We start from the raw sequence: 25,758 nt of genomic DNA, 5'->3' as shown, positions 1-25,758 counted from the left end.
GCTCTCTCTTTTTCCACCACTGCTGCAGTTTTCAAGCAGGTTGGGTGGTTGTGCACGTCGCCTGATTGCACTCAGAAAACATGGGGAGGGTTTCTGGGGCCCCTGTCATTGTTGGCCTAACTAGGGGAATGGCCTGGCCTAGTGTGAGAGAGAGACTGGGCACTGCATTCTCCCTGACCACCTGTCAGCACACATCCATCAGTGTGTAAGCCCTAATGGTTTTCCTGGGAGCATTTTGTTATTACTCAGACAGTGCAACACATAAAAGGGTTATGGATTAAAACAAAAAAACAGTAATATTAGATGAACAAATGTTGACAATGCATCCCATATTCACCTAAAATAATGTAAATCCATTCTGAGTTATTTATTTCACTTTAGATTCACAGTCAAATGGAATACAAGATGAAAAGAAATACTTTTCGATTAACACTCCTCCATGTTTTTAACATCTACTGCTGGCAAACGTCTACATTTTCTTCTGTATTCTACAGACTAAGTCTAAACTAGCAAGGGATCTAGAGTTTACATAACACATGCATTGTCAAGTGCAAAAAGTCCTGAAAGTCTCTACCTTCTGACTTACTGTCCCTTCTATGTGACGTAATTGAGGTAAACCACTGAGTTTAATGCAGAAAAATAATATAGGAAATACATCATGTACTGCAATACGTTCCATTTTTGGATTGCCGTTCAAAAAAGCAATCTGTAGGCAACAAAAAACAAAAACAAAATCAGATAATAAAAAAACCCATGAAATCCAATGGGCTTAGCATCTGACCTCAACTCTTTTTTCTTTGTCAGTGTGCAGGTCCTTTTGTAAGTCCACATCCTGGGATGGGATCAGAATCCATACGTGATCTCACGCATGGCTGCACGCATAACCTTAGTCAGCAGTGTTGAAGCATGCCCTTAACCTGACATTGATGTGGAACACGTGCTAATGTCCCCATATGCAAACTTGGCGAGCCAGCCCAGGCACTCTGGCTCCCTCCTCTCCGTCAGCTACAGCGGCAGGACTTCACAATCATGTTGGAGAGGTGCTCCACCTTAGGGTTGCGGCCAGAGAAGTAGAGGATGGTGAGGGGCTCCATCTCCTGAGGAACACAGCAGGGTGAGATGGACGCATCTGGGTTCAGCGTCTGGTACAGACTCAGCAGCTGTTGGTATCAGAGAGAGAAGACATGGTGGTAAGCCAGGAGTAGACCCATGTTCAACGTTCAATGTTTATTGGCATGTGTAAAAGGCAGTGTACTAAGTACAATCAAATTCTTACTTGAATGCTTCTTCATACTCGAAAACTAACTGGATAACCATGCAATAAAAATACTTGTAAGAGCATTCTTTACAGAATAACATAATGTCACAATAATTGTGCTCACAGGCTAAACCATAAACCGGACTGAAGTGAATGCCTTAAACTCAAACTATAGCTCGGCGAGTTGTGATGGTCTCTCATTTGACTAATTAATTTCTCTACATCTGCTTCAACTGTTCACGATATTCAAGTGACACCAACCTCTGCTTTGATGTAGTGTAATAGGTGTAGCCTACACTGCTTTTGACTACACCACACTGTTTGGAAGGACAAAGTAGTCAAAAAATAGCAGACACCAACAAAGTCCTAGAGGTATGGTGTCCTTACCGTACTATGGGTGGCGTCGGAGCTCTGCATGTAGGGGCAAGGCCCAGAGCAGTAGTTGGCATAGTAACCCTTGGGTTCATGTATCCATCTCCAGTCCAGGTCGCGTCGGAAGTCGATGTAGAGCGAGCGGACACAGCAGTTCTCCTCGTAGTTACTGACGGAACAGATCCGGGGACAAAGAGACATGAGCGGAAAATAAAACTTTTATTTTAGTTTTAATCAGTTCCATTAGCTGGAGGAGAAAAGAGGTCACTGGTAAACCACTGATAAAAACAATTCCACTTTTACTGGCCAATCCTCAGGAGTAATGATACATACAGTATGTCCATCCATGACAATGGGTGAGTAGGCTATGTAGTATTTTGTAAGGGCAAAACGTTCATATACAATATGAACATAATAATTGAATATAATAATTACCAATAGAATGTTTAACATATACTAGTTAGAGAGACTGTGCATCAGAGGCAAATGATTAATTATTCGTTGTTAAGTAGAGACCTACGAGAAACAGTAGTTGGTGTCCAGTGTCCGTTTGCGGCGGTGATTGGACTTGGTGCTGGAGTGATGTGATGGGAGCATCATCAGGATCAGATGGGGCAGACGGTCCTCTCGCTGCCTCTTCAGGCGTCCCAGGTCTCCACGCTTCCTCTCCTCCTGGGCCACTACACCTGCACCAAACAGCACACCAAAGCCATACCATCATGGGCCCATAAGCAGGGGTGCAGTGGTAAAATAAGAGCTGGGTAACACAGTAAGATGGACTGCGCCATGCGGTATCGGATTTTAAAAAATACATTCAGAATATGTTTGATGATGATGGGGGGTTATTGTCCAATGTTTTTCCAGTGGTATTAAATGCTTCCTAGAGTGTTAATGAGTGTACATACTGTGAATATGGATAACACAGTGTGGATTTATTTTACTTTGTTAAAAGTGGCAATTTTTCTGTGCATGTGAATACTAGTTAGAGATACTGGGCCAAGATCTACACTAATAGAGCTCTTAAAAATATATACTGAATTCTGAAAGAGACTAACCAATTTTTCTGTGCATGTGTAACTGTTAATACTATAAGTATAAAACCTCTCTGAAATATCAGATTCAAAACTCCATCAGGGCAAAACACATAATAGATCAAGAAATAGCAGATGTACTGTAAGGTGTAGTAATCTATAATGTGTGTGCTTCGTTGGTTGGAATTGAACCCACGTATTTGATGTTATTAGTATTCCCTATCCCGATTAATTGAACAACAGAACAAACAGGGTGTATTGTAGTGTAAAATGCAATGACTCGCCCCAATGGAAAGAAGACTCCCAGGCATTATCAACCCCCCCACACACACACACACACACACACACACACACACACATCATTGATTCCCATCAACATCAGTGGAGAGTTGTTTGATTACCTTTAAATTTCACTTCCAGTATTTCATCTTCATTGTTGATGGTGTCACCATTTGGATTGAAGGACTGGCATGGACAATGCACACCAATCTCTAAACCAAGATTGTGTTCTGTGGATGGAAACAATTGAAAAAAGCTCAGCCCGACAGGTCTAATCTCAGAGCCTATTCTGGTACCATGCAGAATGAGAGCTGTATTGCATTACATTATAAAATCCTGTATATTAGCTTTCATGAAGTGTAAGGCCACGCACATCCCCTGCCAAAGTTGTATGGGTGCAGGATCCAGTATGAGAGTATCACAAGAGGATAAAGGGTGATTTGCAAACCAAATAGCTCCGTATAATCATAATCATAACATCACAAAATAAATAAAAACCATTATGAATGGGAGCTATCTGGTGTGCAAAATATCTCTTATCTTTCTTTGTATATTAGCTTTCAGAAATTAGTCTTATGTCATTTTGTTACACTACATGATTTCGCTCACTCAATCACTGTTTACAGGATGGGTTCAGCTTTGCCACTTACCTTGATGCGTCAGCCACTCCCTAATGGTCTCAGTCACATCAAATGTGATCCACTCAACTGCACCTTTAGTCTGGACATTTTTGCCATCAATGTAGCGCCGGTTTGACACACCTTGTTCACCTTTACGTCTCTGGGGAGCAGATCACCTGTGTTAGTCAATAAACCTCACACCCATCCACCACAGACCAAGCAACATGGTCATGCTCTGAATTCTGCCTGATACAAATGCAAAATCAGTAGGCTACTCATCCTCTGATCCTGAAGGCTGAAAAGAATGCTATAAAAACCACCTTGAAGGTCCATGGAGTTGGAAATGATGTCACCTAAGTACCCATATACCTTTATGACTACTTTTACATGTAATCTTTGACACAATTTAGAATGGAAATCTGAGTATGTGTTATTCATACTAACTTCACTGGGGCCTGACCTGCACTGTCTTGTGGATGTAAATGGATGTCAACTCATCCTCCCCTCTGCCCTTGTGAAACTAGTCCTTTTTCCATTGCATATCTCCAGCGGGACAGACCTGGTAGAGCTCGATGCGTTGTTCACTCCGTCTGGCCCTGGGGTTTGGTTCCCGCAGGAGTCGAAACTTGGCACGGAACAGGCTGCTGGCATTCCTCTCAAGGCTTGTAACGTTGAAAAAGAACAATCTGGAACTCTCCTTTGCACAATCATAAACCCCACCTGCAACAAGTGAAGCAACCATGCCAAAATGCATGCAGACAAACCTCACATGAGTGTGTCCTTGTATGACACCCCATCCTTACAGGAAGAGCACTGGTAAGTTAATGTACCTGTATAGTTATATGTAGAACTCAAAATAAAATTATAGAACAGAATCAAAATAAAACTAATACATCACAAACATTTTAAATTCACTATTCATGGTATATTCTATTCATCACTATTTATGGTCTAATTGTCTGTTTTTAAATAATGTTGCCTTAAATAGATTAGATCTACCCCAACGGCAATTTGCAACGCTGACAAATTCAGTAGGTTTGGTTAAATAAACTAATCTTGGAGCAGTATGTTTGATGAATTTCAATTGTGTAGAATGAAATATTGCAACTAGGTCAAACTCACTGTTAAATCGTTTTCCACTAATCGTCTTTGCTGCATCTTTTACGCAAACCCAAGCCATTCGAATAAGCCTATGAAACACATAGCAGAACAAATGCCTATACCAACACCACCTTGAGGTCAACTCTTCCTCTGCATTAAGCACTAGGAATTTCTTTAGCTTTGTTTGCATTAATGAACCCTCTACTGAACTGAATCGTATCTCCCTCAGTTGGTTCAACCAAACTTGCTTAAAACACATGTAAACATTAAACTTTAATAATTTCTGACATCACTGGGGTATGAAACCTGCTGACCTCTCTAGTCATGAGTAATTTAAGTAACCCAACTAGTTAAATTGGACGTGATCATTTAGCCGCACATTGACTGAGGCCTCACTGACGATATCTGATCACACCTCATCTGACATATCGATTACTTATGTAAGAATGCAGAGGGACATATCTGTTATTTATTCCACACAGTCATTACATAATGTCAATCATACAAATTAGCCTATTTTACTTGCTGTGTTGAACTGTTTTACCTAATTAATTTGTGCAGCTAATTTTACGCAACTATATTGAAATTACATTGTGTAGACTGGTCATCAAATTTCAACTGACAATGAATGAAAATGCACGTCAGGTGTTGTTATTTTGCCATATAACTTGCAGGTGATAAACGGTGCCATGTTGAGAGTCGAAAACACACTACACGTTTTATTTGATCTAAGAACAGTTTTCGACTGAGGAGAAACTGTTAAAAATCCTCACATATAGCCTAACAACAGTGCGAATGCTTGTCGACTAAATATGAATACACTAATGAACGCTACAGTACATTAGAGTATCATCCACCACAAGTATACAAATATGTTGCTCACTGTTCTCTGTTGATTCATCCATCATGTTGATTTTGAGGACTTCCTTGGCATAGTACTCATCCTCAGGGTTCGCACTGCCACAGTTGTGCCGTCGCTCCTTGTTAAGTTCCTCTAGAAGTTTTTTTGTGCTGTTAAATAGCGCTTGAAATTGCAGCGGCGCCTCACTGGAGACATGTCCGTCTGGGGGGCTGCTAAGTCGCAGCTTACTTAGGATCTGTCCCCGCACTGCCTCCACCCTTTTCCTCCTCAGGTGATCTAGTTCCAGTTTAGTGCAAGCGGACGGAGAGAGATCCGTTATTGAATGCCGTATAAGTGTAAAAACCCAAAGCACCTGTACCAAATGCATCCTGGCTTTAAGGGTGCGTGTGGTCTCCGAAGCGGATAGATCTCTGCGATGTCCAACGTGGAGCGTGAACGAAGCTTGCTGGTGATGGGTTGCTCATCGTTTTAATCAGTCCAAGGGAGTTCAGGTGTTTAAAGTACTCGGCATTTCTTGGTAAGTTGCTTAAATGTTCAAACACCCCGAGACGACTCTAACCAGGACGCTGCGTGTGCGACATTTCACCCTCGGAATTAGCTATTTACTTCCACTAAATACAAGAGCCATAACTGCCTGTTATGTTGAATTATTGCTGGTGGTTACAGAACAGGCGGGGCTACTCAAACTAACGTCATGACACAAGTGCGCGTTCATGTGCGTTAGGCGCGACAAAAAAAGCATTAAGTTAAGACAGTGTGATTTGCTCGATAGTGATGATTCATTCTACAGAGCAACTTTGCAAAATCGTCCTGATTTATTAGAGCCTCCTTAAATAAGGGTCTGCCTGTAAACCTACCAGTACAATTAAATTCAACTGATTGCTGATGAAGTTAATCCTCATTTCACGTAATGAGGTGCTATTTCACATCACTTAGACCTGTACACAGCATTATGTGCCCACACATTTCCATCATCAAACCAAATAATTTGAATGACTGGGACCCATTTGTAAATACAAAGCCTTTTGATTTGAATGAATATAGCAGGCTATAGGTTCTTCTAGGTTCTTGTCATTCAAAACAATGGTTTTATAACAGAGAATCTTTAATATTTTTGTCAAGATATTTTCATGATATATTCACACAAATAAAGTCATCCTTTGTCATCAACAGGAAGAAAGTCCGACCTTTAACTTGTCTTTGGCCAGCCACGGGAATAGCCCCTAAAGTCCATCACTGCTATGTTGCACCATCTAGAGTTGAAAATAAAGACATTGCGTGTCCTCATCGTGTCCTCATCGGCATTGACAATTAGTCAAATCTCTCTAGTGATGCGCCTGCCAGTGCCCATTTCACATTGTTTTATGTTCAGTATTCAATGTTCAATTTACTCTGTGTGGTGGGAGCCCAGTTGATGCATTTTCACTTTGTGGAAGACACACACACACACACACACACACACACACACACACACACACACACACACACACACACACACACACACACACACACACACACACACACACACACACACACACACACACACACACTGTATGTGGTCAACAGATGTGAAGATATGAGTTTTCACCTGGGCTGTACATCAGACATTCCCAACTCTTCCCACCGGATGCTCCTGTCTCTCTGCTCACAGGTTCCTTGGTTCCTCTGAGAGCAGTCTCACAAAAATGGCATGTCCTTCATGATGGGTGTCTTGGAATGATCTCCATGGTGCCAGCTGGAGGACAGAGGAACATGGGCAGGAAAAGCATGTGTAGCCCACATGACGAGTGAGGAGCCTGGGCTCTAAGGACTTTCAAAAACTCAAACTCAAATTTTCTGTATTCCATAACCTATTTGGAAACGGCAAAAACTCCTACAATTCAAATCTGAGACAAATAACCGTACATAAGTCAAGACAATTAATATAAGCTTATTTTTGTCTTTTATTATTTTCTCATAACAAGACTTTTGCAAGCCAACAAGCCAATTGCCTTTTTTGTAAAAAATACTACTTGAAATAAAACAAAAAATGACTTGCAAAATTTGCCAACAGAACAGACAGAAAAATATATATTTCAAATAATATATATATTCAATTCTGTTTAACTATTTAACTACTACCAGGCCCATTAGTCACTATATGAAAACTATTATTTTGAAAGTACCTTTGGTGTTACCAGTTAAGGAATGTACGCTTTCCAAGCAAATTCTTAAAATATAGACAGGCCTATCAATGCTGAGTGCTGGTGCTTGAGTTATTTAAAGCTGGAGTACAGGTTACCAAATAGGTTGCCTAATCATCAAATAGATAAATAAACAAATAAGAAAACAAATAGATAATTTCCTTGAGATCTCAGAAATGAAACAACAAAAATGTAAATACCCCCAAATAACTGTTGTTCCTCCAAATCACGTCTCTCAGTCTCATGTCTGCAAATCCTGTCTCGGATCTCTAATTCCAACTTCTCTATTTTTCTTTGTAATCTTTTCTCAAATTTGCCCAATTGTAATTTCACTGCCATCCAATCTGACACATAGTCTTGTATCTCAGCTAAGGCCTGTAACTTAGTTTTCCTACCAAGAACCATATCTGGATTGTGCTAATATCAAATTATTAAATATTAAATTGTACTATGTGTTTCGTGCAGTGACGTGATCCTTTTAAATATATTTTTTTATATTTTCCCGTGATGTGGTAGTAATATAGTGACAACTTTGCACTTTGAAAATGTGGTTAGTAATTTGTTCGCCTCTCAATTGTTCACAAGTTGTCTATCTCTCATTTTATTTTTATTTTTTTCCACACTCACACTCACACACACACGCTCGCTGTTACCGCCAGGGGAAAGGAAACACACTCTCTCTATCTCTCTCGCTCCGTAACCTGACACTTGGTAAGTTATTTTACTCACAGCATGATGCCACAACAATACATTTCACCAGTGTCAGTTCCACTTAACTCAGACTGTTTCTTTTCTCCCAAAACGGCTGGACAATGATACAAATGAATGTCTCACTCACACTTTTAACGATCTTTCGTTAAATTCCCAGTTGACCAAGTCAACAAAAAAACATTGGTGGAAACCCTATCCCACTTTTCAAATACTGCACAACCAAAACACCCCACTCTGGTGATTTCATCTCCTTTCCGTATCACTGTAGCACTAAGTTTATTCCTAGGCCATTAAACTAAACAAAGACCGTTGAGAAACAACCACACAGTTCACTCAGTAAAATAATGACTGTAGCAACTCCTATTTTCTCATTGGCACACGCACAGCATTCATTTCATAAAACTTACACAGCTTAACATGTAATGGCAGTACAGAAAAAGAAAATATTTAATCCCCCAAGCTTGTCCGTAGTTAATCGATTACTTCTTTTAATTCGTTCACGAATCTATCCAATTACCCAAAATATGTGTACACTTTGACCTTTTACTTTTTCCAGAAAACTTCTTATATCAAATGACATCTAGAGCTCATCAATCATTGATATAGGTACGTTACTTGTCAAAACACTTAATGACACAAACTTCAATACTCTCATTAATGTGCAGCTTTTAATTTCTAATTTATCTAATAAATTAGCTTTACTTTGGTTCTTTTTCCCGCATAAAGGAGTAAAGATGTTTTGCTTTCACCTGGTCAGAATGTCTTCACTGCATGCAGGGTGCGCAGTGCAGCAGTGTTTCCCCTCTTGGCAGGCTTCCAGCTGGGATTCAGTCACGTCAATCAGGGTGCCAAGATGGACTCTTCTTACAGATGTTCAAAATCCAAAATCTGCCCCCGAAGTCTCTTTGAACCCGTTGGATGTTCTCGTCTTTCCTCTCCTCTTGCGGTCGGGTCACGATAACCAAATGTTGTCGTCTTTCTTCTCCTTTTGCGAGAAGGGTCACGGCACCAAATGTTGGATTCTCTGGTTGTTGCGTTGTGTTTTAGTTCTAATGTCTGTATTGAAGATGGTCAGTAAAGCTTGACGGCGGGATCAGGATCGGCGATTGGATGATGATTTATTGTAGATGGTACAACAATGAATAACAGAACACAGGCTCAAACAGTAAAACTGTGCAGAGTCTAACAGTTGTGGTTGTTATTAGAAGCGGCTGCTGAGCCTTCCGACAGAATATGCTCCTCGAGTCGCTTCCTCGATCCGTCTCCGTGTCAAAAACTAAGACAAAGCCTGTTATACTAAAACATACAAACGTCAATCATGCCAACGTGGCAGGTGCTAACCAGTGTACACAACCCGGCCCTGGCCAGATGGAGATACTAGCCCGAATAGGCAGACATGCTGTCTCCCTCGGCCCATGTTATCACTGATGTTCCTCGGATGTTCCTAAACATCGGCCTGTATGACCTTCCTGCTGGTATACAGGCCTAAGGCACAGTTATGTACAATAATATGGACCTCTCCCTGTTGTATACTACACACAGAAGTAACATACACTGTAAAAAATGAATCCTGGTGCCAAGGAAATTACACACAAAAAATCAAGTATGACTTAATTTCTTGAAGCAGTCGCCTTAAAAAAATAACTATTATGTTTTCCCCCAAATAAATCAACTACATTTCTTGAGAAAAATATTCAGAGAAAAATGTTCCCTAAAAAGAATTGTGGGAAGTTGCACAATTTCTCGCTGATAAATGTGCAGCCTTTTCCTCAAATATTTTGAACATCTGAAAAACGTCCTTCAGTTGAGATTTTGAAAAGAATGCCTCAAAGACTGACGCCATTGAAGTTCAGCATGGAATAGTAAAAGGTAAAGTATTTTGTTCCTGCTACTTGTGAAAGCTAGCATGAAAACTACTACAAATATACAATTAAGTAATGTCACATCACAGGTATATATTTTCATACCAACGTGTTTGACCTACTAGGAAATATTGGTGAAGTTAGCTTAACAGTAGCAAGGTCGCTAACGTTAGCGGTAGAAGCTAGCTGCTACTCAGATGGTTGGTAAACTAACCAGCAAGCTAACCTTAACTTCGGTAGGTTATATTATAACCTTATCAATTTGAAATGGCCAAGTTTATAATAATTTGTAATACTTGGGACACTCTAAACTGACATTAATATATTATTGGAGTCGACGACGTCTTAATCTTTTTGTAACCAATTTGAAAAGATGGTTGGAATTTTAATAGCCACTGAGGGAATAGCTAACATGCTAACGATGCTGGTTAACATTAGTTAGCCAGGACTCCACTGTTCTAAGCGATCTAGTGTGGTGTCAAATGCTTGTCTGGCACTAAGGGATCTGTTGACTGACTAATTAAAGCAGTCTGTCAACTAATTGACGTTTGATTGAACTGGACACTATTTGCTTTTAATTCGGGTTATATATATTTTTGCTCAGTAGCTAACGTTAGCCCGAGACCACCAGGGCATTCTTTTAGGCATTTGTAGCATACATGTGGTGTAAGGTAACTGTTAGTGTTGTTGGTTAAGGTTAGGTGCATTGTCCATTCTCAGTAATAGTATTGATATTAGTTAAGTGTCTGTTGGTTTTATTTGTGTTATTTAGCGATTATGTTAAGATATTTGAACACAAACACTTCTATTTGTCTGCGGTTAAAACATTTGGTAGCCTACATGGTAAATGATGTCAGAATGAATTTTGGAAGTCCTTTGCTAGTTAAGTTAGTTGATATACTGCTGATAGTCAATTGTGGTTCTTGTGTTTATATAATTATGGATTTTGTTTGTTTTAACAGGGTTGGCAAAATGCTCATCAAAGTCCAGTACCGTGGACTAAAAAAAGTACCTCAAACTGCATCCTGGTTTTTCTTATGAAAGTTTCATTGAAGAAGGTAAGGTTTTATGTGAGCTTAGCTAATAAATTTAAAATCCATGTTTGCATGCATCTGATATCAGATCACTTGGCCAGTGGGTAAGGTAAAAAAAGATTTTGTTACCCTTTAGTTGAATTAAATGAACTAAAATTGGAAACTGAATTTCTTAAATTCTTAAAGCAACCCTTTAAGATTCCAATTTTGTGTTTTTGCAGAATTTGTGCCAGCAGGTTCTTCTACTCTAATTTCTTCAAGTGATATGGAGAGGTCCTCTTCAAACAAGGGACATCAATCTCCTGGTGCAGGAGAGAACACCTCTGCCATAGGGGATGCAGCAGAAAAGGCCAAATGGTTGAGCAATTAAAATTAAAATCTCACTAGGAGAAATCCTTGTCTGTCCTCCAAATGCGGAAGCCTGGCTTCGTGTTCCGTTAGTGTCAAATCAACGGGCACGTTCAATCTTGCAGCACTACACAGATCTGGCTGAACGTAAGGCATGTTTTTTAGATTCAGCCAGATCTGCTTGCAGATCCAGTGCTGCAAGATCGAACGCTACCAGCTCATTTGGCGTTAACGAACACGAATCTAGGCAATTTTCTTCCTTCAGATACAGGTCTTGTTATAATCTCCTGTACACTTTCAAAAGTTTATAACACTTTAGTTTGTCTGTAGAGACCCTCACCACACTACCAAGTGTAATCATATTTTGAGCACTGCCAGTGGTTTAAAATGGCGTTTGTTTTTTCAACATGCTTGCTGCCCCCTTAGCTTTCACTGTAGCCTATGCCCATTCAGTGTTGCGGTCTTGCTCAAAACTCCACCAATTAACACAATTTTGCTACCACACTACCATAAATATACCCTAGGTTGTTTGTACTCTTGAGTTACACTTTAATACATCTCCTGTGTTTTAGAGGGTGCAGGTAAGTTTTCTCTTTACAAGTGTATCACCGTTATTGTTTCTCTTTTTACCCATAGATGGTCCAGGAGGTTCTGGAGAAGAGTTCAGGGGGAGAGGAAACAATGGAGGAATATAAGAGATTGAGCACCGTGACATACTGCACAAGACGGCATCATATCCTGGTCAGCCACATTGTTGAAATGCATGGGTATGTTTTGTTTTGTAATGTGAAAAAACAAAGTAGAAGCATTATTGTGCACATATAGCCTCTCACACAACTTGCCTGCAGCGTGACAAGAAAAAACTAAATTTGGTAGTAGAATTGTTGTGTAAAAACAATTTTGAACTGATGTTTGTCCTTCTTTACACTTCTCTCATCTTCTTAAAGGAACTCTGGATCTCATTCATAGTCACAATTGGGTCCTTGGTTACCTGTTTGACCAAGGCCCCTTTGTCCCAGGATTACTCAGTTTGGCTTTCTTTTTGCGGAGAGTTGGAGGATTTTGTGTAGATGTTGATGAAGATGATATGTTTGTTATATCTCTATTTTTTTTTTTCTCAACGTCAGGTTTAATTTACACTGAATAAATGCTGTTAAATGAAATACTGACTCTCTAATTGTGTATATACACCACATCCTTTAAAATATATAGTAATAGACTTATTTAAAACATGCATAACTACTCAAAATAAGTGAGGCAACTATATTACACGTGACTTTATCATGCAATATTAACCAGAAAAAATCAGGGAAATTTCCTTGATTTATTTTGAATATGCTTAATTGCATTGAGATATTTTACACAATTTGTTTTTGTATACATGAATAATTTAAGTAAATTTCCATGATTTGTTAAAGTCTATATTCTTAAAAATAATAGGGTTATATTTTTCCCTAATATTTTCACGTGTAATAAGTTGCCTCATTTTTTTCATGCATTCCTACTGTGTCATTTTTTACAGTGTATGAACACATCAGAATACAGTAAGAATACCCCAGAATTCTACATAACGAGAGTGCGGAAAAGCAAAAAACAAAGCAAATCATGTCATGCATACTGTAGGTGTGTAGCTTCAGTTCAGGTTCAGTTCCGTCTCATTCGGTTTCACTCCGTGTGTGTGTGTGTGTGTGCATGTTCAGGTGTTGTCTATGTTTAGTCCTACCACCGTCACAGGGGCAAAGGGATGGATTACTGCACGGGCCTACCGGGCCCAGGCCCAGGGGTCCAAGGGGTCAGGGGGCCCTGAAGCCCAAGCCATTGCATGGAATCATTGCCTCAATGTCAACAAATCAGGATGTAGGCTATGAATCTGATTGAATTAAAGTATTGGCCATCCCCAAAATGCAATACAGGAAATCACATCAAACAAATTACAAATTTTCGGGGAAAGTTAATACATATGCAACAATTTATTTATTTATTTTTCACATATGCAACAATTAGTGGGGGGCCCTTAATACATCTGGGCCCAGGGGCCTGGAAGTTCATAATCCGCCCATGCACAGGCAAAGGGATGATAGCAGGTGGTGCAGGGAGTTCAACCACAGGAGATGGCCATGCAAGAAGGAATGGTGATGAGCATGATGCTGCAGGAGGGGGAATCACAGCGGGGAGATTACAAGGCATCCACTGGGCATAGACACTGCGGGCCTGATGTGGGGGAACATAGGGAAACTAGAAAAGCATTTCCTGATGGAAATACAGTGCATGAAAATGCAAAAAAATATGATGTAAAATATCATACAGAGTAAAAACAAACTATATTGGTTGCTAGGTAGATGAGGTTTAATATAGGTAGAATGACTGAACAGTTAAATAGGTGGATAGTTTAAATGGTTAAATTATTTGCTAGGTAGATGAGGTTTAATATAGTTGGAATGACTGAACAGTTAAATAGGTGGATAGTTTAAATGGTTAAATTATTTAGGTAGATAGTTGACGATAACTAACAGTTGAAATGGCTCTAATGTTTGCTAGCAGTTATGCTAACTATGTTAACAATGATAATAATGTTAACCAAGTTACTTAGCTAATGTTTTCTAATAGTTTTGTCAAAAATGATAACTATGCTAACAATGCTAACTAGCATGTTAACTATGCTAACTATGCTAACGATGTGACTTAGCTAACTTAGCTTATCATTTTTAGTAGTTATGCTAACTATGCTAACTAGTATACTAACATGCTAACTATACTAACCATGTGACTTAGCTAACTTAGCTAATCATTTTTAGTAGTTATGTTAACTATGCTAACTAGCATGCTAACAATGTTAACATGCTAACTATGTTAACAATGTGACTTAGCTAACCTAGCTAATCATTTTTACCAGTTATGCTAACTATGCTAACTAACATGCTAACAATGTTAACGTGCTAACAATGCTAACCATGTTACTTAGCTAACTTAGCTAATCATTTTTAGTAGTTTTAGCAGTTTTGCTAAAAATGATAACAATGCTAGCAATGTTAACATGCTAACTATGCTAACCATATTACTTAGCTAACATAGCTAATCATTTTTAGCAGTTTTGCTAAAAAAAAATGCTAACAATGCTAACATGCTAACTATCTTAACCATATTACTTAGCTAACATAGCTAATCATTTTAGCAGTTTTGCTAAAAAAAAATGCTAACATGCTAACTATGCTAACCAATGTTAACATGCTTAACTATGTTAACCTAGCTTAAACCTCAATCATTTTACCAGTTATGCTAACTATGCTAACTAACATGCTAACAATGTTAACGTGCTAACAATGCTAACCATGTTACTTAGCTAACTTAGCTAGTCATTTTTAGCAGTTTTAGCAGTTTTGCTAAAAATGATAACAATGTTAGCAATGTTAACATGCTAACTATGCTAACCATATTACTTAGCTAACTTAACTAATCATTTTTAGCAGTTTTGCTAAAAAAAAAAATGCTAACAATGTTAACATGCTAACTATGTCAACCATGCTAACTAGCTACAGTGGGTAGGAGTCATAGTTGATGACAAGTAACAGTTACAATGGCTGAACAGTTAAAAAGTTCAGTAGTTTAAAGGGTTAAATTGTTTAACAGTGAAATATTGTAGTGAGGACTTTTATTTTGAAACAGTTTTTGGGAGAGGAAGCAGTTGAACAGGATGTGTAGTCTTAATAGAGCCAGTTTGTATGCTTAAAGCCTGAGACTGGCAATTGATCCAGGTGGCCTGACCACCTAAAATAGGATTCTAATTGCTTAACGGCTCTATTGTGATGTCATCAGCCCATGTTAAGTCTATGGGGAAATTTTTAACAGTTTTTAATTAATAGTTTAAAAAGTATAAAAGTTACAAAGCTGAAAAATACATAGCACTCTTGTCCTAAGTAAGACCTACGTAACATAGTTTGAATGAAGTTTCTACGTTAAACGGTTGAAGCTGCATTAAAGCCTGTGGTGCAGGTTAAACAACACTTTCAATTAATGGGTACATTAAGCAAGATATCAAGATATGTATATAAAGTTAGATATGTCTCCAAAATGGTGTTAAAGTCCAGTTTTTGTAGTTTTTGGTTAGTAACGGTTATTTTTTATTTATTCGGCGATGACGTCATATGAGGTAGACTTGGTGGAAGCTATTTTTTACAGTCTATGGGTGGAAGCAGAGATAAGAAGGAATCCGACCTGGGGTCATATCCCTGTCCCACCCCATCTCTCTCCCACTTACTTACTGTCTCACTATCCACTGTCCTATACAAATAAAGGCAAAAAGCCCCAAAAAAATACTTAAAAAAAAAGAAGATCTTTGGTGGAAGTAGCCTCAGCCTTATAGCAGCTACTACTAGCACTGGCGTCTAACTGATGAGGAAGAGGTGGCAAGACCCACAGTTAACATTTTATGATGGCCCATATAATTTGGAACCTGTTAGACGTGAGAGGGCGAATGGGGAAATACCGAGAGCTGATGGCCATCAAAGATAAATAAATGCATGGTCAGAGGAGAATCACTGGAGAGTTGGTGAAGTGTCTGGTGAGTTGCTAGCAGCAACAGCGCTGGAGCTAGTCTATGAATAGCAGTGGGTAGGCCTACAATAACAACTTTTTTTTTTTTACTGTCGAGTGAAAGTCAACGTTTTCTTTATATCTAGTGACAGTGATTATGTCGTTGGCTCAGATAAGTACCCTAAACTTAGTCAGAAGATCTAGAAATAGAAGGCTATGCTAGATGTAGCTTGACCCACCTGTGAACCCCTAGTGTTTATTTCTAAGCAGGCTACTCTTTCTCCGGTGAAAATGTTGTTTGCAAACGTAGCCGACGCCGAGTAGGCTGGTCGTGTCTTCAGTGTGATTATAGTGTTAGTTTTCCCCGTGATTGACATTGTCATTGACACCGTCAGGGTACCGCTTACCGGGAGAGAGTAATAAGCGTGTCTGTGTCGCTGTGTTTAGCAAATTGGTGTCTGTGGGCGGTGTCGTCCCATGGAAACTGTGGTGGAGAGCTTGTGTTGTAGGGAGGGCGCGTTTTGGTCGCTGGTCGAGGAGCTCACCCCGCGGCCAGCAAATAACGTGCCTAACATAGCGTCCTGGATTTGAGGCATGCTGCCTGAATCCGTTTGTGCTACACATAGCATACTCACACTTCAGGCAAGATCATGGTCCCCTTCAAGCCAGCACGCACGAGTATGTTCATGGTTTATGTTTACTTTACCAATCTTTTTACACTGAGTTCTTTGAACCAACAGTTATAGGAGAGAGGAGATGTGTTGCATACACAATAAACATGCATAAGACACAGGCTTAAAATGACGTCTTCAACCTACTTACAGAGTTTTAAACTGAACAATGTTTCCTACTTATCCCTATGCAATACCGGTACACTGTGTACAGGCAGGCTATACGCTGGGCTTATGGGGTTTTAGGCAGGAGTATAAGGAAGCCTCTACCCTCTTGTGTGGTTTCAACCATCAGACAACAATTCCAAAGTGGTGACCAGACCTATCAGGGCTTTCAATGGCCTCGTTTAAATGAAAATGAATAAAAAGAATTGTTATGCTTATTCTGTTGTGATCGCTCCATTGCCCTTAAAATGTTATAAAGTACACAGAACACATGAATTTTGATTTTAAAAAAAAACAGTTTATTGGCATTGCTTGTAATGATTACTGAACATTTAAACATTTACTGAACAAGGACAAAGACACAGGTTGGAAGTAAACAAATCTCTATAAAAAATGGTTAGGCACAAAACATACAAGGAACACTGATGAAGGGCTAGACGCGAAACGTGTGCACCTTGTTTCTTTGGCCTGCAATAGTGAGGGTCAGCTGATGGTTCCCTTTCTCACACACAAACCCATGATATTTCATGCGTTATTTAAAGCTGGAGTACAGAAAGTCACTGGCCAATCATACATGCAGTGATACATGCAAAAGCACATCAAGCAGACACACAGTGAGCCCAGACAACACCGCACACAGGTTGACAAGGCACAGGTAAAATGATTGGTAAATTATTTTGAATTACATACAAGAAATTTCATGCAAATAACAACAAATGCGTTAGAAGAAGAAGAAGAAGAAGCCTTGGAAGAACAGTACAGTGCATTTTCATGCACTGTAAAAAACAGTCAGGATACCTATACTTCAAACAATCAAGATTTCCAATGATCTTAATTGAAGAAGTGGTTGAGGAAGATAAAAGGATGTTGGTAGCTTAGAAATCTAGACGCGCCCCTAGCGGCAGCGAATTACATTTGCTGCCAGGGCTAGTCTAGCAACTCTCCGTTGGCTTGTGAGCTCCTGAAATCGAAACTTAATCAGGCCAATGAAATCGTGTATAGAGTCGTTAGGTGGGCTTAACATAATGATTGATGGCAGAGTTGCAACGGTTTGGCTTGAATTCCCTGCTACTTGAAAACAAATAAGATGGATGTTGCTGCTGGCGAACAGTGTGACACGAGTTAAGCTTTTATTAAGTTGGCAAACGTTTGAACTAGCCAACTAGCTCCGGCTGGTGGGAAACGATGGGACTCATAGCGCTGCAGCTGTCCCATTGCGTGCAGAGGGAATTTGAAAGACAACTGATTATCCCGCCCCTCGGACTGAGCACTGCGAACAGTGAGTGTCCAGACCCTACATTTTAATGTGGGTCTGGCTCGTCAGGCTAGGATGTTGGTACTTTCATAATCACACTAAGAATCATGGAGAAAAGCACACCTCTTTTAAGAATACATTCATATTTTTCACTTGAAATCTGCCCAAGTTGAATTACATTTTGCAAAGCATTCCCAGCAAATTTGACTCTCAAATTATTAGTGAGGACCAGGCTCATTTGCACAATGTACCCAGCATCCAAAACCAGAAGAATGTTCCTGTTCCTAAAAGACCCAGAGGGATCATTGGGACAAACCACAAAACTCTTTTTGAGACAAATGTATAATCCTTTTGGTGTCCTATGATCGCAGAAAATGAACCGCAAGGAGGCTTAATGCACAACCACTGTAGGCTATATGTGACCTAAGGGAATATTCTTTTGTTTTTGTGTAGCTGAACTGTAAACTAAGGTACAAACATAATTGACATTTAACAAGCCAGGAGCACTTCGAATGATCAATGTAACTGCTAACCACAATAATGTAATGGCATTATTTATGAAATAGCATTAGCATCTGTTTGTAAAAATATACTTTAAAATGGTGTCTCCTATACCTGACAATTGCTATTCTGCTAAATCTAGTTTGGTTTAGGCAAATGAAGATGGCAAGTTCAACAAAATGGCTGACATCATTCTCTCATTTTGAGAGCAGCATTGTTGGCCTGAATTTACATAGGCCTGAGGTGGGAGACTGACCACAGTATGAAGCAGAAAAACTACAGTAAAACAAATGAAGTTTTTTCAAAATCATAGGTGTCCTAACAATATTTAGCTACTGCTAACATCAACCTTTAATTTATTATTTATTACTGCTAACATATCTTTAATTTATTGTCAGAATGAAAGACCTGTGACATTACAAGTGATGGCATTCACAATTATTTGGCAAGTTTAAACCATAATGTGATTTTTTCAGCTAAAGGGCCACCTTGGGTTTTAGATATAGATAGATAGATAGATACTTTATTAATCCCCAGGGGAAATTCAAGGTCTCAGCAGCATACATACAACACAAACACATTCTTTAACAGCAGAAAGAGTAATTAAAGTATATACAGTATATATATATATATATATATATATATATATATATATATATATATATATATATACTGTAATATAAAAACACAACTAAGCAATAAGGACAGTAGAAGATAAGAATATGCTAAATATACTAAAATACAAATTATACTAACACTTAATACAATATCTAAAAATATACTAAAATAGAAATTACAAAAATACAAATTATACTAACTAACACTTAATCTAAATCAATTCTAAAAACAGTATCCACATAGTGGTGATTAATCAATCAGAGGCGCTTGCAATGACTGAGGCAGGGACTGAGCCTGTGATTCTCTGTGCATAGTAAGGTATGGTAAGGTGCTCTAAGGTGCTCTGTGTGAATGAGTGTCATGGTGGTAGTGCAATGGTGATAGTGGTCATGGTGATAGTGCAAATGAGTAAGTCCAACAGTGCAACAGTGCAACAATGCAGAAGTAAAGTAAAGTCTATATATCTATATATTTAACTATTTAAGAAAATGTATAAGTGTAGCCACAGTTCGGCTGTGGCATGGAGGGGGTGGGGGGATTATGCATATGTGCTCATGTGCTAATATAGCACACAAACAGTGAGGCATAAAGACAGTGGGACAAGTGGCTAGTGGACAGACAGTACCAAACATGGAGGGGGTGAAGAGGCAGACAGACTATGCAGAGAAGTCTATCTCTCCTCTTCCCTTAAGTGAGGCATTGAACAGTTCAATGGCCCTGGGGACAAATGACTTTCTCAGTCTGTCCGTTGTGCAAGGCAGTGAGCGAAGTCTCCAGCTGATCAGGCTCTTCTGCTTAACAATAGTGCTGTGGAGTGGGTGACACTCATTGTCCAAGATGTTGATCAGTTTGTTTAGGGTCCTTTTGTCTGATAGTGAAGTGATGCACTCCAGTTCAGCTCCCACTACAGAGCCAGCTTTCCTTACCAGCCTGTCAGTTCGCCCCGCGTCCTTCTTCCTTGTGCTTCCTCCCCAACACACTACTGCATAGAAGAGGACGCTGGCAACAACAGACTGGTAGAACATCCTGAGGAGCTTACTGCACACATTACTGCACGCAGCCTCCTCAGGAAGTACAGCCTGCTCTGCCCTTTCTTGTAGAGTGCATCAGTGTTGGCTGACCAGTCCAGTTTATTGTCCAGGTGGAGACCCAGATACTTGTAGGTGCTAACCACCTCCATATTGACCCCATACATGTGGACTGGTAGCAGAGTGGGCTTAGACCTGCAGAAATCCACCACCATCTCCTTGGTCTTTGAAGTGTTAAGTTGAAGATGATTGAGTTTGCACCATTGCACAAAGTCCTCCACCAGGCTCCTGTACTCCTCCTCCTGCCCGTTCCTGATACACCCCACAATTGCAGTATCATCAGAAAACTTCTGCATGTGGCATGACTTGGTGTTGTAGCAGAAGTCAGATGTGTACAGGGTGAACAGGACTGGAGAGAGCACAGTTCCCTGTGGCGCTCCGGTGCTGCAGATCACAGTGTCAGAGAGACAGTTCTTCAGTCTGATGAACTGTGGTCGCTCGCTCAGGTAATCTGTAATCCAGGTTACCAGGTGAGCGTCCACACCCATCTGCAAGAGCTTGTCTCCCAATCTCAGGGGCTGGATGGTGTTAAAAGCACTTGAGAAATCAAAGAACATGATTCTCACAGCACTTTTCCCCTTGTCTAGGTGGGAATGTGTCCTGTGTAGAAGATAAGTGATGGCATCGTCCACGCCCACTTTCTCCTGGTATGCAAACTGTAACTGTAACGGGTCTAGTGCATGGCGTACCTGGGGTCTGAGCATGCCTAAGACCAATCGCTCCATTGTCTTCATCACATGTGATGTAAGAGCGACAGGTCTGTAGTCATTAAGCTCACTAGGGTGTGGCTTCTTAGGGACAGGGGTAAGACATGATGTCTTCCACAGTGTTGGAACTTGTCCAAGCGGTAGGCTCAAATTGAAGATGTGCTTCAGTGGCTCCCCCAGTTCAGCAGCACAGGCCTTGAGTAGCCTTGGACACAGTCTGTCAGGCCCCGCTGCTTTATTGCTGCGGAATTTCTTAAGTTGGACTGTCACTTGATCCTTTGTAATGGTGAGGGGTGTAAGGGGAGGGGAGGGGGAGGGGTGCATCTGGGATCTGTGTGTCTGATGGCTGTTGACTGAGGTCGTTGTCACCTCAATTTTTCGTGATCGCCATGTGGGGGAGGGGTGCAAAATCCAGTGATGGTGGGGGTACGATAGCCTGTGATGATGGAGGTGAGTGTTGCACTGGTATTGAGGGGGTGTGAGGGTGGGGGCCGGGGGATGGTGGACAGACCACCGCCATTGGAGCTGGAGCAGGGCAGTCAAACCTGTTGTAGAAGTGGTTCAACTGGTTCGCCCTGTCCAGGTCCCTCTCCACAGAGCTGCTGTTCTTCTTCAGGCCAGTGATAACCTTCATGCAGTCCCATGTCTCCTTCAAGTTGTTTTCCTGCAGCTTCTGTTCCACCTTCTTTCTGTAATCCTCCTTAGCTTCCTTCAGCTTGAATTTGAGTTCCCCTTGCACGCGCCTCAGCTCTGCCATGTCCCCCTCTCTGAACGCCATCTTTTTCCTGTTAAGAAGGGTCTTGACATTGCTGGTTATCCAAGGCTTGTTGTTGGGAAAGCAGAGTACAGTTCTGGTGCGAACAACAATGTCCATGCAGAAGTTCAGGTAGTCAGTTGTGCACTGTGTGACCTCCTCTAAGTCCTCTTCATTCTGTAACACACTCCAGTCAGTACACTCAAAGCAGTCTCTCAGAGCCTCATCCACTTCCTGAAGGTGCGTGTGGCAACTGGTAGCCTCTGTACTTTGGGCTTGTACATTGGCTGGAGATGAATGAGGTTGTGGTCTGACTTTCCCAGTGGGGGGAGGGGGTTTGCACTGTATGCATCCCTCACGTTTGCATACAAGAGGTCTATTGTCCTGTTTTTCCTTGTAGGGCAGTCAACATACTGGTAAAAATTTGTGAGTGTGGAATCCAGTGTTATGTGATTGAAGTCGCCAGAGATCACAAAAAAGGCGCCAGTGTGTTGGGTTTGAAGCCTTGCGATTGTGGAGTGGATGACGTCACACGCTGTATCCGGAAGAGCTCGAGGTGGAACGTAAACACAGACAGCAATTGCGTGCGAGAACTCCCTCGGCATCTAGTACGGACGGAGACTAACCGCTAACAACTCCACATCCTTACAGCATACAGTCTCCTTCACTGTTACATGTCCGGGATTTCACCATCTATTGTTAATGTACAGCACCAATCCACCTCCCTTCTTTTTGCCAGACCGGCAGGCCAGGTGGCCCATTTTATGAAGGTGCAGGCCGGATTAAATAGCCGCATGTGGCCACTGGGTCTTTGTTTGTTCACCTCTGATGTATATCAAAACTGGTGTATAATTTGTCTATCATTGTTTTATATCATATTTGCCATATGGGGCAGCCGTGGCCTACTGGTTAGCGCTTCGGACTTGTAACCAGAGGGTTGCTGGTTCAAACCCTGACCAGTAGGTCACAGCTGAAGTGCCCTTGAGCAAGTCACCTAACCCCTCACTGCTCCCCGAGCGTCGCTGTTGTTGCAGGCAGCTCACTGCACCGGAATTAGTGTGTGCTTCACCTCACTGTGTGTTTCACTAATTCACGGATTGGGATAAATGCAGAGACCACGGGATCAAAAGAGTATATATACTTATACTTATACTTATACTTATACTTATATACACTTGGTTATTCGAGTCACCATAACAAACAACTGGTATATTTCCATTCTTTGCTTTGTGTGTTTTTTATAGTCCATTGTCATATTGTAATTGTTGTAGTTTGTTAATCTCATTTGTCAAAATGTATCCAGCATACTAAATAAAATAAACACAAACCTTTATCTGCATGGATTGCATTAATTCTTTAACAGTTCAATTCAACCAACAGAATATATTGGCTGATATCTTTTCTAACCTCACCTTTAGACCTCTAATAATACATAACAAAGGCTGTGGCTGAAGGATGCTGGCAGGCATATTTGTTTATCCAAATGTGATGGAAAGTAAATGGAAAGTCACTGGCCAAAGAAGCTGCACAAACTTGCATGGAGACTGGCTCCATGCAAACCCCACCGAGCGTTTCTTCTCAGGACAAGCTGTCTGAAACACCTTTCCTTAGTTCTCCTCTAGAAGCATATTGTTCACCCCCTGAAAATAACCAGCATCTCAATGCTTAAAGAGGACTTGTCTGGACATACTCAATGAAAAGACAGATAATGGGGTAAGTGGTATTTACATTTTCAGGATTGCTTAGACACTATTTTTTTAATTATTGGCTACTTTTTGCAAAACTCTACACACATAGCACAAAACCATACACCAAACCTGCAAAGCAGGACAGGGGGTTCTCAACATGTCAAAACACTCCTCAAACAACAAGAGTGTAGTTAATTAAAATAAAAAAGAATTAATATGAACAAAGAAGAACAAAGATTGATTAAAAAGAAGACTTGACACTGTAAAGACTTCATCCACATAACAGGTGACATCATGTTATAGACATTATCTAAGTGTTAACCATTTGGCTAGAACCAGCTGTTTTAACCAGCTTTAGCATAGATTGTAAAGCAGGATGTTGTGCTGACAGGTTTACATAACGCTTGTCATAAGAATTTAACTTTAGTCTGGCGCCACTTAGAAAATGCATTGGCTACAGGTGTTAAAGATTTCGGAAATAGTGCTTCAATAATAAATATAGTTGTACTCAAAAATCAAAATAATTGTCTTTTGATATTATTTCAGTAACAACAGGGGTTACAAACATGAAAAATGCCTAATGATCAAATTGTAACCCCCTGCTGCTACTGAGAAAGAATTTCATAATACAATAAGAGTGATTTGAGTGTGACCATCTTCATTATTCTGGATTAATGCAACTTTTGGAAAATGCACCTGTTGAACAAAAGGAAAGAAAAGAGGGTGATAGTGTTGAAGTAATCAGAGAAAAAAATTGCAAAGAATTTAAAGCTTGCATTCTGGAACGATTTTGAAGTCCTGTCTTCAGGACTTCATCAACATGCAGTGACGCTATGTGACATAATTCTAACATTAATGCATTAGGATAAGCAGGAAGTATCTAAATAAGTTGTTGTGTTCTGTGATCAATGTGAATCTCCTCTGGGCCATGTCTGTAGGAGGGCAATGTATAGTATAGCCTACTGTAGCTGTTTCAAGGAATTTATTTCTCATTTGAGTCAAAGGCTGAGAAGCAGCTTACAGTTTTGCAGATTTGCTGTCAAATTTCGCTGTTTGCGTGAAAGGTTTCAACTATGGGCCTGATAAGACAAACAGCCTCCCCTTCACAACAGAGCAGATGGCTTCCTTTGGATCTCATGCTTATATGTTTTGGCCATGTCTGTTGGATCTGGCTTAGAATGTGAATTATGAGTGCAATGTACAGCAGCTGTGTTTCATGAAATTGAAAATTGAGCAGAGGGCTGCAGATTTGGTGTCAAGTTTTGTTATTTGTGTGTTAAATTTCAGAAATGATATTAAGACAAACAAAAAATGTGAGCAGGAAAAAAATGAGACAAAATGTGAGCAATGCAAGCTCAAAATGCGCAGTAAATGTAATTTTGCAAACAGACATCCTCTCCTCTCAGTGACGTCAAGGCTGTTTACATAGCTTAAAATCAATGTCCCAAAGCTGACCTGATATGTTATCAGCTTCTTCTATCACCTTCTCTGGTTTTTAAAAGAGAAGAAAAGGCTTGATGGTCTTTTGGGCCCTCACTGTCGACTACAAGGCAGCGCTGCCACCGTTGACTTCAAGGCACCTAATCCTAACCTTAACCTTAACCCTTGCCTAATCCTAGTGCCTTCCAGGCTGTGATGCCTTGAAGTTGACTGTGGGGGCCCAAAGATTAGACTAGAATAAACGTTATTGTCATTGTACAGAGTACAAGTACAGAGACAACAAAATGCAGTTCGCATCTAAATAGAAGTGCAAAAAAGCAGAAAAGTGCAATGTGACATACACAGTATAGACAGGTGGTGCAGTATAAACAGTATAAGACATATAGTGCAGTGTAACCAGTGGTATACAGTTAAGAAAGTGGTATGGTTTACAGTAATATAAGTTAAATATAAATATAAACATGTGCAGTGTATTAGCAGTAGCCTAATACACTAAGAGCAGAATAGATATGGATATGCAGTAAGAGCAGTGTATGAACAGCAGCTACATCATGTGCAGTGTAGTAGCAGTAACATTATGTGTAGTAAAAACTAGATGTACCGCAGAGCGGTACAAAATATGACCGCCGCCCAGTCCAGCACATTTTTTCCACAAAAAGAAATCACGCTGAAAGGCCTAT

The 25,758-nt window shown here is 40.2% G+C and overlaps 1 protein-coding gene and 1 long non-coding RNA gene across 2 annotated transcripts; one reads left to right on the top strand and one right to left on the bottom strand.

Moving 5' to 3' along the window:
• Positions 1-352: 352 nt before the first annotated feature.
• On the bottom strand, positions 353-6,700 carry LOC125299817 (transforming growth factor beta-3 proprotein-like). The gene is made up of 7 exons (XM_048251281.1): positions 5,545-6,700; positions 4,120-4,280; positions 3,591-3,720; positions 3,063-3,170; positions 2,151-2,316; positions 1,646-1,799; positions 353-1,160 (listed from the first exon to the last, which is right to left on the bottom strand). The coding sequence occupies exons 1-7, from the start codon at positions 5,888-5,890 to the stop codon at positions 1,002-1,004; spliced, it is 1,224 nt and encodes a 407-aa protein (XP_048107238.1). The 5' UTR covers positions 5,891-6,700; the 3' UTR covers positions 353-1,001.
• Positions 6,701-10,215: 3,515 nt separating this feature from the next.
• LOC125299587 lies at positions 10,216-12,792 on the top strand. The gene is made up of 5 exons (XR_007194404.1): positions 10,216-10,286; positions 11,242-11,337; positions 11,535-11,670; positions 12,298-12,428; positions 12,609-12,792. It is a non-coding gene; the product is annotated as an uncharacterized LOC125299587 (long non-coding RNA).
• The last annotated feature ends 12,966 nt before the right edge of the window (positions 12,793-25,758 follow it).

The sequence above is a fragment of the Alosa alosa genome, chromosome 8 (assembly GCF_017589495.1).
Source record: "Alosa alosa isolate M-15738 ecotype Scorff River chromosome 8, AALO_Geno_1.1, whole genome shotgun sequence".
In the NCBI taxonomy this organism is placed as follows: Eukaryota; Metazoa; Chordata; class Actinopteri; order Clupeiformes; family Clupeidae; genus Alosa; species Alosa alosa.
Note: the sequence above shows the minus strand (reverse complement) of the source record. Positions and strands in the feature narration are given on the sequence as shown.

Excerpts from the sequence above, each read along its gene's own strand:
- LOC125299817 (XM_048251281.1), bottom strand. The coding sequence starts at position 5,890 with ATGCATTTGGTACAGGTGCTTTGGGTTTTTACACTTATACGGCATTCA. Across the intron at positions 3,721-4,119 it reads AACGCATCGAGCTCTACCAG|AGACGTAAAGGTGAACAAGG; the intron begins GTCTGTCCCGCT and ends TCTGCTCCCCAG. Across the intron at positions 2,317-3,062 it reads ACTGGAAGTGAAATTTAAAG|GTGTAGTGGCCCAGGAGGAG; the intron begins GTAATCAAACAA and ends TGTTTGGTGCAG.